The 14,476-nt window shown below is 45.1% G+C and overlaps 1 protein-coding gene across 1 annotated transcript in view; it reads left to right on the top strand.

Moving 5' to 3' along the window:
- The window catches only part of LOC121577803 (neurabin-2-like), a 70,002-nt gene that overhangs the window by 46,307 nt on the left and 9,219 nt on the right, over positions 1 to 14,476 (top strand). Inside the window, exons 3-4 of the mRNA XM_041891718.2 lie at positions 13,392 to 13,524; positions 13,874 to 13,994. Of these exons, the coding sequence (XP_041747652.1) occupies positions 13,392 to 13,524; positions 13,874 to 13,994 (254 nt within the window). The remainder of the gene's footprint in view (positions 1 to 13,391; positions 13,525 to 13,873; positions 13,995 to 14,476) is intronic.

Below are 14,476 nucleotides of genomic sequence, written 5' to 3'. Positions count from 1 at the left end.
TTAACATAAAGACAGTTTAACATGGAGGAAGAGGGATATCAACATAAAGACAGTTTAAAATGGAGGAAGTGGGATGTTCATATAAATACAGTTTTAAATGGAGGAAGAGGGATGTTCATATAAAGAAAGTTTTAAATGGAGGAAGAGGGATATTTACATAAAGACAGTTTAATAAAGAGGAAGAGGGATATTTACATAAAGACAGTTTAACCAAAAGGCAGAGGGATATTAACATAAATACAGTTAAAATGGAGGAAGAGGCATATTAACATAAAGACAGTTTAACGTGGAAGAAGAGGGATATTAACATAACGACAGTTTAACAAATAGGAAAAGAGATATTTACATTAAGACAGTTTAACAAAGAGGAAGAGGGATATTAACATAAAGACAGTTTAACATGGAGGAAGAGGGATATCAACATAAAGACAGTTTAAAATGGAGGAAGAGGGATATTAACATAAAGACAGTTTAACATGGAGGAAGAGGGATATTAACAGAAAGACAGTTTAACATGGAGGAAGAGGGATATTAACATAAAGACAGTTTAACGTGGAGGAAGAGGGAAGTTAACATAAAGACAGTTTAAGATGGAGGAAGAGGAATAGTAACATAAAGACAGTTTAAAGTGGAGGAAGAGGGATATTAACATAAAGACAGTTTAACAAAGAAGAAGAGGGATATTAACATAAATACAGTTTAAAATGGAGGAAGAGGAATGTTCATATAAAGAACGTTTTAAATGGAGGAAGAGGGATATTTACATAAAGACAGTTTAACAAAGAGGAAGAGGGATATTAACATAAAGACAGTTTAACACAAAGGCAGAGAGATATTAACATAAAGACAGTTTAACGTGGAGTAAGAGGGATATTAACATAACAACAGTTTAACGTGGAGGAAGATGGATTTAACATAAAGACAGTTTAACAAAGAGGAAGAGGGATATTAACATAAAGACAGTTTGACATGGAGGAAGAGGGATATTAACATAAAGACAGTTTGAAATGGAGGAAGAGGGATATTATCATAAAAAACGTTTAACATGGAGGAAGAGGGATATTAACATGAAGACAGTTTAACAAAGAGGAAGAGGGATATCAACATAAAGACAGTTTAAAATGGAGGAAGAGGGATGTTCATATAAATAAAGTTTTATATGGAGGAAGAGGGATATTTACATAAAGACAGTTTAACATGGAGGAAGAGGGATATTATAATGAGGACAGTTTAAAATGGAGGAAGAGGGATATTAACATAAAGACAGTTTAACAAAGAGGAAGAGGGATATTAACATGAAGACAGTTTTACAAAGAGGAATAGGGATATTAACATGAAGACAGTTTTACAAAGAGGAAGAGGGATATGAACATAAAGACAGTTTAACAAAAAGACAGAGGGATGTTAACATAAAGACAGTTTAACGTGGAGGAAGAGAAAGGATATTAACATAAAGACAGTTTAACAAAGAGGAAGAGGGATATTAACGTAAAGACAGTTTAACATGGAGGAAGAGGGATATTAACATGAAGACAGTTTAACAAAAAGGCAGAGGGATATTAACATAAAGACAGTTTAAAATGGAAGAAGAGAGATATTAACATAAAGACAGTTTAAAGTGGAGGAAGAGGGACATTAACATAAAGACAGTTTAACGTGGATGAAGGGGGGAATTAACATAAAGACAGTTTAACAAAGAGGAAGAGGGATATTTACATAAGACAGTTTAACAAAGAGGAAGAGGGATATCAACATAAAGACAGTTTAAAATGGAGGAAGACGGATGTTCATATAAAGAAAGTTTTAAATGGAGGCAGAGGGATATTTACATAAAGACAGTTTAACAAAGAGGAAGAGGGATGTTAACATAAAGTCAGTTAAGATGGAGGAAGAGGGATATTAACATGAAGACAGTTTTACAAAGAGGAAGAGGGATATTAACATAAAGACAGTTTAACATGGAGGAAGAGGGATATCAACATAAAGACAGTTTAAAATGGAGGAAGAGGGATGTTCATATAAATACAGTTTTAAATGGAGGAAGAGGGATGTTCATATAAAGAAAGTTTTAAATGGAGGAAGAGGGATATTTACATAAAGACAGTTTAATAAAGAGGAAGAGGGATATTTACATAAAGACAGTTTAACCAAAAGGCAGAGGGATATTAACATAAATACAGTTAAAATGGAGGAAGAGGCATATTAACATAAAGACAGTTTAACGTGGAAGAAGAGGGATATTAACATAACGACAGTTTAACAAATAGGAAAAGAGATATTTACATTAAGACAGTTTAACAAAGAGGAAGAGGAATATTAACATAAAGACAGTTTAACATGAAGGAAGAGGGATATCAACATAAAGACAGTTTAAAATGGAGGAAGAGGGATATTAACATAAAGACAGTTTAATGTGGAGGAAGAGGGATATTAACATAAAGACAGTTTAACATGGAGGAAGAGGGATATTAACATAAAGACAAGTTAACATGGAGAAAGAGGGATATTAACATAAAGACTGTTTAAAATGGAGCAAGAGGGATATCAACATAAAGACAGTTTAAAATGGAGGAAGAGGGATATTTACATAAAGACAGTTTAATAAAGAGGAAGAGGGATATTTACATAAAGACAGTTTAACCAAAAGGCAGAGGGATATTAACATAAATACAGTTAAAATGGAGGAAGAGGCATATTAACATAAAGACAGTTTAACGTGGAAGAAGAGGGATATTAACATAACGACAGTTTAACATGAAGGAAGAGGGATAATAACGTAAAGACAGTTTAACAAAAAGGCAGAGCGATATCAACATAAAGACAGTTTAACGTGGAGGAAGAGGGATGTTAACATAAAGACAGATTAACATGGAGGAAGAGGGATATTAACATAAAGACAAGTTAACATGGAGAAAGAGGGATATTAACATAAAGACTGTTTAAAATGGAGCAAGAGGGATATCAACATAAATACAGTTTAAAATGGAGGAAGAGGGATGTTCATATAAAGAAAGTGTTAAATGGAGGAAGAGGGATATTTACATAAAGACAGTTTAACTAAGAGGAAGAAGGGATATTAACTTAAAGACAGTTTAACAAAAAGGCAGAGCGATATTAACATAAAGACAGTTTAACATGGAGGAAGAGGGATATTAACAGAAAGACAGTTTAACATGGAGGAAGAGGGATATTAACATAAAGACAGTTTAACGTGGAGGAAGAGGGATATTAACATTAAGACAGTTTAACAGAGAGGAAGCATGATATTAACATAAAGACAGTTTAACATGGAGGAAGAGGAATAGTAACATAAAGACAATTTAAAGTGGAGGAAGAGGGACATTAACATAACGACAGTTTAACGTGGATGAAGGGGGGAATTAACATAAAGACAGTTTAACAAAGAGGCAAAGGGATATTTACATTAAGACAGTTTAACAAAGAGGAAGAGGGATATCAACATAAAGACAGTTTAAAATGGAGGAAGACGGATGTTCATATAAAGAAAGTTTTAAATGGAGGCAGAGGGATATTTACATAAAGACAGTTTAACAAAGAGGAAGAGGGATGTTAACATAAAATGAGTTAAGATGGAGGAAGAGGGATATTAACATGAAGACAGTTTTACAAAGAGGAAGAGGGATATTAACATAAAGACAGTTTAACAAAAAGACAGAGGGATATTAACATAAAGACAGTTTAACATGGAGGAAGAGGGATATCAACATAAAGACAGTTTAAAATGGAGGAAGAGGGATGTTCATATAAATACAGTTTTAAATAGAGGAAGAGGGATGTTCATATAAAGAAAGTTTTAAATGGAGGAAGAGGGATATTTACATAAAGACAGTTTAATAAAGAGGAAGAGGGATATTTACATAAAGACAGTTTAACCAAAAGGCAGAGGGATATTAACATAAATACAGTTAAAATGGAGGAAGAGGCATATTAACATAAAGACAGTTTAACGTGGAAGAAGAGGGATATTAACATAACGACAGTTTAACAAATAGGAAAAGAGATATTTACATTAAGACAGTTTAACAAAGAGGAAGAGGAATATTAACATAAAGACAGTTTAACATGAAGGAAGAGGGATATCAACATAAAGACAGTTTAAAATGGAGGAAGGGGGATATTAACATAAAGACAGTTTAATGTGGAGGAAGAGGGATATTAACATAAAGACAGTTTAACATGGAAGAGGAAGGATATTAACATAAAGACAGTTTAACTAAGAGGAAGAGGGATAATAACGTAAAGACAGTTTAACAAAAAGGCAGAGCGATATTAACATAAAGACAAGTTAACATGGAGAAAGAGGGATATTAACATAAAGACTGTTTAAAATGGAGCAAGAGGGATATCAACATAAATACAGTTTAAAATGGAGGAAGAGGGATGTTCATATAAAGAAAGTGTTAAATGGAGGAAGAGGGATATTTACATAAAGACAGTTTATGTCAAGAGTTGCTGTAGGTAGGTGTGGTGTGGAATCAGGCGCAGGACGCAGAAGTTAAGTCCAACAAAGACTTTAGTAGATCACACCAAATATAATCCAAACACAGCCCGGAGGCGAGAAAAGCGCGCACAGGCGTAAACAAACGGGCGCACTAAACATGTGCGTAATCTTCTCCTTAAAACAAACAAGGAGGTAAGCTACAAAATAGCGCACCAAAACAGGTAGCGCAGCAACACGACAAGGAACAATTACACACAACACCTAAACTAACAACAAGGAACTAAATAGGGTGCTTAATGAGACATAACACAAAACAGGTGTGACAAACAGACAAAACCAATCAAACAAGAAACATAGAACGGTGGCAGCTAGTACTCCGGAGACGACGACCGCCGAAACCTGCCCGAACAAGGAGGAGGGGCCGCCTCGGCGAAACCGTGACAGTACCCCCCTTGACGCGCGGCTCCAGCCGTGCGCCGCCCCGGCCTCGGGAACGACCAGGAGGACGCGGAGCAGGGCGCGTAGGATGACCACGATGGAATTCGGTCAGCAGGGACGGATCCAGAATGTCCCTCCTCGGCACCCAGCACCGCTCCTCCGGACCGTACCCCTCCCACTCCACGAGATATTGGAGACCCCCCATCCGGCGTCTCGAATCCAGGATGGTCCGAACAGTGTACGCCGGAGCCCCCTTCGATGTCCAACGGGGGCGGAGGAGTCTCCTCTATCTCAAAATCCTGGAGTGGACCAGCTACCACCGGCCTGAGGAGAGACACATGGAACGAGGGGTTAATATTCTTGTAATCAATGGGCAGTTGTAACCTGTAACACACCTCGTTCAATCTCCTCAGGACTTTAAAAGGACCCACAAACCGCCGACCCAGCTTCCGGCAGGGCAGGCGGAGGGGCAGGTTTCTGGTTGAGAGCCAGACTCGATCTCCAGGTGCGTACACTGGCCCCTCACTGCGGTGTAGGTCGGCGCTCGTCTTCTGTCGACGGATGGCTCGCTGCAGATGGACGTGTGCAGCGTTCCACGTCTCCTCCGATTGCCGCACCCACTCATCCACAGCAGGGGCCTCGATCTGGCTCTCATGCCAAGGTGCCAGAACCGGCTGGTACCCTAACACACACTGGAAAGGGGTTAGTCTAGTGGAGGAGTGGCGGAGAGAGTTCTGTGCCATCTCGGCCCAGGGCACATATCTCGCCCACTCCTCCGGCCGGCCCTGACAATATGACCTCAGAAACCTACCCACATCCTGGTTGACTCGTTCGACCTGCCCATTACTCTCCGGGTGGTAACCGAGGTAAGGCTCACCGAGACCCCCAACCGTTCCATAAAGGCTCTCCAGACTCTGGAGGTAAACTGGGGGCCTCGATCGGACACTATATCCTCGGGTACCCGTAATGCCGGAAGACGTGAGTAAATAGAGCCTCAGCGGTCTGTAGGGCAGTAGGAAGACCCGGCATGGGAAGGAGACGACAGGCCTTCGAGAACCGATCCACAACGACCAGGATGGTGGTATTCCCCTTGTGAGGAGGGAAGGTCGGTAACAAAATCCACCGAGAGGTGAGACCAGGGTCGTTGTGGAACGGGCAGGGGTTGTAATTTACCCCTGGGCAAGTGTCTGGGCGCCTTACACTGGGCACACACTGAGCAGGAGGAGACATAAACCCTCACATCCCTGGCTAACGTTGGCCACCAGTATTTTGTACTAAGGCAGTGCACTGTCCGGCCAATACCTGGATGTCCAGAGGAGGGTGACGTGTGAGCCCAATAAATCAGCCGATCCCGGACCTCGAGCGGGACGTACGTCCGACCCACCGGACACTGTGGAGGGCTAGGGTCGGGTGCGTAATGCCCGCTCGATCTCCGCATCGACCTCCCACACCACCGGTGCCACCAGACAAGACTCCGGTAGTATGGGAATGGGCTCCCACGCACCTCTCCTCCGTGTCATACCGTCGAGACAGGGCATCTGCCTTCCCGTTCTGGGACCCAGGGATGTAAGTGATCTTGAACACAAACCGGGCGAGAAACATAGTCCATCGAGCCTGGCGAGGATTCAGTCTCCTAGCTGCCCGAATGTATTCCAGGTTACGGTGGTCGGTCAGAATGAGGAAAGGGTGTTGAGCCCCCTCAAGCCAATGCCTCCACACCTTTAGGGCCTGTACTACGGCCAACAGCTCCCTGTCCCCTACGTCATAATTCCGCTCCGCCGGACTGAGCTTCTTAGAATAAAAGCACAGGGGCGGAGCTTAGGTGGTGTGCCGGACGTTGTGGAAAGAACTGCCCCGATACCGGCCTCAGACGCGTCTACCTCTACTTGGAAGGGTAAAGTGGGATCCGGGTGCGCCAGCACTGGAGCCGAGGTAAACAGGTCCTTCAGTCTCCCAAAGCCCTGTCCGCCTCAGCCGACCACCGCAAGCGCACCGGACCCCCCTTCAGAAGAGACGTTATGGGAGCTGCCACCTGTCCAAAACCCCCGGATAAACCTCCGGTAGTAATTCGCAAAACCCAAGAACCGCTGCACCTCTTTAACCGTAGTTGGGGTTTGCCAATTACGCACGGCAGACACCCGGTCAACCTCCATTCTCACCCCTGACGCAGACAACTGGTAACCCAAAAAGGAGACTGACTCCCTGGAAGAACAGACATTTCCGGCTTTGACATACAGGTCATGCTCCAACAGTCTCCTCAATACCCTGCGCACCAGGGCTACATGCTCGGCCCGAGTAGAACTGTACACAAGAATATCATCTATGTACACCACTACTCCCTGCGCCTGCATGTCCCGGAAAATCTCATCTACAAAAGATTGGAAGACTGATGGAGCATTCATTAAACCATATGGCATGACGAGATACTCGTAATGGCCGGAGGGTAGTACTAAATGCTGTCTTCCACTCATCGCTCTCCCTAATGCGCACCAAGTTATATGCGCTCCTGAGGTCCAATTTTGTGAAGAACCGTGCCCGTGTAAGGACTCCGTCATGGTCGCAATCAGCGGGAGTGGATAACTATATTTCACAGTCACCTGATTGAGACCGCGGTAATCAATACACGGACGCAAACCTCCATCCTTTTTCTTCACAAAAAAGAAGCTCGAGGACGCGGGAGAAGTGGAGGACCGTATGTATCCCTGTCTCAGAGACTCGGCAATGTATGTCTCCATTGCCCTTTTCTCCTCCTGTGACAAAGGATACACATGGCTCCGCGGGAGCGCAGCTCCTGCCTGGAGGTCTATCGCACAATCCCCCTGTCTATGAGGCGGCAACCGTGCCGCTCTTGTTTTACTAAACACGAGTGCCAAATCCTCATACTCAGGCGGAATGTGCAGTGCTGGCATCTGGTTCGGACTCTCCACCGAGGTCGCCCCTACGGAAACACCCAGACATAGCCCCTCACACTGAGCAGACCACCCTTTAAGAGCCTTCTCTCGCCACGAAATCGTAGGATCATGGGTAATCAACCAGGGAAGCCCCAGTACCACCGGATACGCAGGAGAGTCGATCAGATAGAGTTGAATCGTCTCCTCATGACCCTCCTGCGTCATCATCCTAAGTGGCGCCGTGACCTCCCTAATCAACCCAGATCCTAACGGACGACTATCTAGGGCATGTACAGGGAAAGGCTTATCGACCGGAAGGAGGGGAATCCCTAACTCAACACAGAATTTACGATCTACAAAATTCCCAGCTGCGCCTGAATCGACTAGCGCCTTATGCTGGGAACGAGGTGCAACCTGTGGGAAACAAACAGGTAATGTTAAGTGTACGACAGAAAGCTCTGGGTAAGTAGGGCGCCTACTCACCTGGGAGGACTCCCCAATGTGTGACCTGCCATCTCCCTCACCAGGGGACCCTCCCCAGCACCTAGCCGCGGTGTGCCCTCCGCGGCCACAGTTGGTGCAGGAGACTGCCCCCCTCGGGCTCCTTCTACTCCTCCCTCTAGCGCCAGCAACTCCGAGCTCCATCGCGCTCGGCTCGGAGGCGCTGGAGGGTGGAATGGGCGGCCCCCACCTGGGATGTCCGCGGGTCGCGAGCAGGGTGTCCAGCCGAATGGCCATGTCCACCAACTGGTCAAATGTTAGTGTAGTATCCCTGCACGCTAACTCTCTGCGGACGTCCTCCCGAAGGCTGCATCTAAAGTGGTCTATGAGGGCCCGCTCATTCCACCCTGCATCTGCCGCTAGAGTCCGGAACTCCAGCGCAAACTCTTGAGCGCTCCTCATCCCCTGTCGGAGGTAGAATAGACGCTCCCCCGCCGCCTTCCCTTCTGGTGGATGGTCGAAGACCGCACGGAAGCGGCGGGAGAACTCTGCATAGGTGACTGTGGCGGCGTCTATTCCCCTCCATTCGGCGTTGGCCCACTCCAACGCCTTGCCGGTGAGACAGGAGATGAGGGCGGAAACGCTCTCGTATCCCGAGGGCGCCGGGTGTATGGTGGCAAGGTAGAGCTCCACCTGTAACAGGAACCCCTGACACCCGGCAGCGGTGCCGTCGTACACCCTCGGGAGCGAGAGCCGAATCCCACTGGGTTCCGGTTGTTGGACGGGCGGGTTGACCGAAGGTGATGGTGCGGTAGGTGGAGGTGTGGGTACATCGCTGGTCTCCCAACGATGGAGAATGTTCATCACCCGGTCCAAAGCGTGCCCGATCTGATTAATCCGATCATCTTGACCTCGGAGACGCTCCTCCATGATGTCGGTGGGTGCTCCTGCTGATTCCATTCGATGGTGTGTAATTCTGTCAAGAGTTGCTGTAGGTAGGTGTGGTGTGGAATCAGGCGCAGGACGCAGAAGTTAAGTCCAACAAAGACTTTAGTAGATCACACCAAATATAATCCAAACACAGCCCGGAGGCGAGAAAAGCGCGCACAGGCGTAAACAAACGGGCGCACTAAACATGTGCATAATCTTCTCCTTAAAACAAACAAGGAGGTAAGCTACAAAATAGCGCACCAAAACAGGTAGCGCAGCAACACGACAAGGAACAATTACACACAACACCTAAACTAACAACAAGGAACTAAATAGGGTGCTTAATGAGACATAACACAAAACAGGTGTGACAAACAGACAAAACCAATCAAACAAGAAACATAGAACGGTGGCAGCTAGTACTCCGGAGACGACGACCGCCGAAACCTGCCCGAACAAGGAGGAGGGGCCGCCTCGGCCGAAACCGTGACAGTTTAACTAAGAGGAAGAAGGGATATTAACTTAAAGACAGTTTAACAAAAAGGCAGAGCGATATTAACATAAAGACAGTTTAACATGGAGGAAGAGGGATATTAACAGAAAGACAGTTTAACATGGAGGAAGAGGGATATTAACATAAAGACAGTTTAACGTGGAGGAAGAGGGATATTAACATTAAGACAGTTTAACAAAGAGGAAGCATGATATTAACATAAAAACTGTTTAACATGGAGGAAGAGGGAAGTTAACATAAAGACAGTTTAACATGGAGGAAGAGGAATAGTAACATAAAGACAGTTTAAAGTGGAGGAAGAGGGATATTAACATAAAGACAGTTTAACAAAGAAGAAGAGGGATATTAACATAAATACAGTTTAAAATGGAGGAAGAGGAATGTTCATATAAAGAACGTTTTAAATGGAGGAAGAGGGATATTTACATAAAGACAGTTTAACAAAGAGGAAGAGGGATATTAACATAAAGACAGTTTAACACAAAGGCAGAGAGATATTAACATAAAGACAGTTTAACGTGGAGTAAGAGGGATATTAACATAACAACAGTTTAACGTGGAGGAAGATGGATTTAACATAAAGACAGTTTAACAAAGAGGGATAGGGATATTTACATAAAGACAGCTTAACAAGAAGGATCGAGGGATATTAACATAAAGACAGTTTAACAAAGAGGAAGAGGTATATTAACATAAACACAGTTTAACATGGAGGAAGAGGGATGTTAACATAAAGATAGTTTAACATGGAGGAAGAGGGATATTAACATAAAGTCAGTTTAGATGGGAGGAAGAGGGATGTTAACATAAAGACAGTTTACATGGAGGAAGAGGGATATTAACATAAAGTCAGTTTAACATTGTGGAAGAGGGATATTAACATAAAGACAGCTTAGATGGGAGGAAGAGGGATATTAACATAAAGACAGTTTAACATGGAGGAAGAGGGATATTAACATGAGGACAGTTTAAAATGGAGGAAGAGGGATATTAACATAAATACAGTTTAACAAAGAGGAATAGGGATATTAACATGAAGACAGATTTACAATGAGGAAGAGGGATATTAACATAAAGACAGTTAAAAAATACAGAGGATATTAACATGAAGATAGTTTAACAAAAATACAGAGGGATATTAACATAAAGACAGTTTAAAATGGAGGAGGAAGGATATCAACATAAAGACAGTTTAACATAGAGGAAGAGCGATATTAACGTAAAGACAGTTTAACATGGAGGAAGAGGGATATTAACATAAAGACAGTTTAACATGGAGGAAGAGGGATATTAACATAAAAACAGTTTAACAAAGAGGAAGAGGGATATTAACATAAAGACAGTTTAACGTGGAGGAAGAGGGATATTAACCCTCCCTGGAAGACCAGAGAGGAGGGTAGGCTTTTACAGTTCAACCTTGTTGGCAGCTCCATCCCTCCTTATGTGTGTTGCAGCTGCTTGGGCCAAGCCAGCATTAGCATGCTGAAGATGCTTATGTAAACTGTCATGGGCTACGTCCCAAATTGCAACTTATTCCCTATAAAGTGCATCTTATTCCCTATAAAGTGCACCACCCATAGGACTGTGGTCTAAAGTAGTGCACTATGTAGGGAATAGGGTAGGACACTATGTAGGGAATAGGGTGTCATTTGGGATTCAACCATGCTGTTGGAGCTGGGCCAATGTGGGAATTTCTGCTCTGAATTGGGCCACTATCTATTCAGTGAGAGATGCTTGGTTTTATACTGGGGTTGATTTGAGTTCTGTTACCGGAATATAATTAATTGCACTTTGGTAGTAAAAAGCATGCTCTGACAGGGAAATTTGGTGATGGAAATTGTTTATACACTGCTCAAAAAAATAAAGGGAACACTAAAATAACACTTCCTAGATCTGAATGAATGAAATAATCTTGTTAAATACTTTTTTCTTTACATAGTTGAATGTGCTGACAACAAAATCACACAAAAAATTATCAATAGAAATCAAATTTATCAACCCATGGAGGTTTGGATTTGGAGTCACCCTCAAAATTAAAGTGGAAAATCACACTACAGGCTGATCCAACTTTGATGTAATGTCCTTAAAACAAGTCAAAATGAGGCTCAGTAGTGTGTGTGGCCTCCATGTGCCTGTATGACCTCCCTACAATGCCTGGGCATGCTCCTGATGAGGTGGCGGATGGTCTCCTGAGGGATCTCCTCCCAGACCTGGACTAAAGCATCCGCCAACTCCTGGACAGTCTGTGGTGCAACGTGGCGTTGGTGGATGGAGCGAGACATGATGTCCCATATGTGCTCAATTGGATTCAGGTCTGGGGAACGGGCGGGCCAGTCCATAGCATCAATGCCTTCCTCTTGCAGGAACTGCTGACACACTCCAGCCACATGAGGTCTAGCATTGTCTTCCATTAGGAGGAACCCAGGGCCAACCGCACCAGCATATGGTCTCACAAGGGGTCTGAGGATCTCATCTCGGTACCTAATGGCAGTCAGGCTACCTACCTCTGGCAAGCACATGGAGGGCTGTGCGGCCCCCCAAAGAAATGCCTCCCCACACCATGACTGACCTACCGCCAAACCGGTCATGCTGGAGGATGTTGCAGGCAGCAGAACGTTCTCCACGGCGTCACCAGACTCTGTCACGTCTGTCACATGTGCTCAGTGTGAACCTTCTTTCATCTGTGAAGAGCACAGGGCGCCAGTGGCGAATTTGCCAATCTTGGTGTTCTCTGGCAAATGCCAAACGTCCTGCACGGTGTTGGGCTGTAAGCACAACCCCCACCTGTGGACGTCGGGCCCCTCATACCACCCTCATGTAGTCTGTTTCTGACCGTTTGAGCAGACACATGCACATTTGTGGCCTGCTGGAGGTCATTTTGCAGGGCTCTGACAGTGCTCCTCCTGCTCCTCCTTGCACAAAGGCGGAGGTAGCAGTCCTGCTGCTGGGTTTTTGCCCTCCTACGGCCTCCTCCACGTCTCCTGATGTACTGGCCTGTCTCCTGGTAGCGCCTCCATGCTCTGGACACTACGCTGACAGACACAGCAAACCTTCTTGCCACAGCTCGCATTGATGTGCCATCCTGGATGAGCTGCACTACCTGAGCCAATTGTGTGGGTTGTAGACTCCGTCTCATGCTACCACTAGAGTGAAAGCACCGCCAGCATTCAAAAGTGACCAAAACATCAGCCAGGAAGCATAGGAACTGAGAAGTGGTCTGTGGTCACCACCTGCAAAACCAGTCCTTTATTGGGTGTGTCTTGCTAATTGCCTATAATTTCCACCTGTTGTCTATTCCATTTGCACAACAGCATGTGAAATGTATTGTCAATGTTTTGTTGTCAGTGTTGCTTCCTAAGTGGACAGTTTGATTTCACAGAAGTGTGATTGACTTGGAGTTACATTGTGTTGTTTAAATATTCCCTTTATTTTTTTGAGCAGTGTATAAATGTTTTGAGTTGATTGACCTGTCAGTGTAATGCACTAAAGGCAACACTATATCGTCACCTCTTTAACTGTCCCACCTCCACCAACCCTATCTGAACATCATGGAACTAAGGCCTCTTCCAACATGGATAGAAACATCATGAATTATAAACCTGCAACTACTGCTCAATCAGTCAATCAGTCAATCAATCAGATACCCAGCCGAAGTAAAATCAGTCTGAATAAACTGTTTTGTAATAAACTCAATTGTGATTGGTCCATCTCTCAGGTGTTTGCCACCTACCCCAATGAGGACTATGACCGTCGGAACGAGGACGTGGACCCCATGGCTGCATCTGCCGAGTACGAGCTGGAGAAGAGGGTGGAGAGGCTCGATCTGTTCCCCGTCACACTGGAGAAAGGTACACCTCAGCCCAGTTACCCCCATAACCTTAATCTGGGATTCAGTTACCCCCATAACCTTTATGTGGCATTCTGGGATTCAGTTACCCCCATAACCTTAATGTGGCAATCTGGGATTCAGTTACCCCCATAACCTTAATGTGGCAATCTGGGATTTAGTTAGACAATACAGAAATGCAATACAGGAAGTTAACATAGGGTAAAAGGGCTGTCACAGGAAAACATTAAATTGAAAAGCTATTATGAAACAAAAGAGCATTTCATTTTCATTATGGATTAGGATGACTATGATTTTATTTACTTCTCACAGTTGGGACTGCATTTCTCCTCTATCCACTGTGTCCTCAGATGGTGATGGACTGGGTATCAGTATCATTGGGATGGGGGCGGGGGCAGACATGGGCCTGGAGAAACTGGGCATCTTTGTCAAGACGGTCACCGATAAAGGAGCAGCGCACAGGGACGGCAGGTACGTCACAAAAAAAAGTTTCCCCCTCCCCAACACATTCCCCCAACCCCCTCAGTCCCCCTCCCCAACCCATTCCCCCAACCCCCTCAGTCCCCCTCCCCTCCCCAACCCATTCCCCCAACCCCTCAGTCCCCCTCCCTCCTCCCCCAACCCATTCCCCCCAACCCCCTCCCCAACCCGTTCCCCCAACCCCCTCAGTCCCCCTCCCCAACCCATTCCCCCAACCCCCCTTGTCCCCCCCTCCCCAACCCATTCCCCCAACCCCCTCTCCTCCCCAACCCATTCCCTCAACCCCCTCAGTCCCCCTCCCCAACCCATTCCCCCAACCCCCTCAGTCCCCTCCCCAACCCATTCCCCCAACCCCTTGTCCCCCTCCCCAACCCATTCCCCCAACCACCTCAGTCCCCCTCCCCAACACATTCCCCCAACCCCCTCAGTCCCCCTCCCCAACCCATTCCCTCAACCCCTCAGTCCACCTCCCC

This window comes from Coregonus clupeaformis, chromosome 1, assembly GCF_020615455.1.
Source record: "Coregonus clupeaformis isolate EN_2021a chromosome 1, ASM2061545v1, whole genome shotgun sequence".
Taxonomy (NCBI): domain Eukaryota; kingdom Metazoa; phylum Chordata; class Actinopteri; order Salmoniformes; family Salmonidae; genus Coregonus; species Coregonus clupeaformis.
The sequence above is the reverse complement of the archived record's forward strand: the minus strand, read 5'-3'. Positions and strand labels throughout refer to the sequence as shown.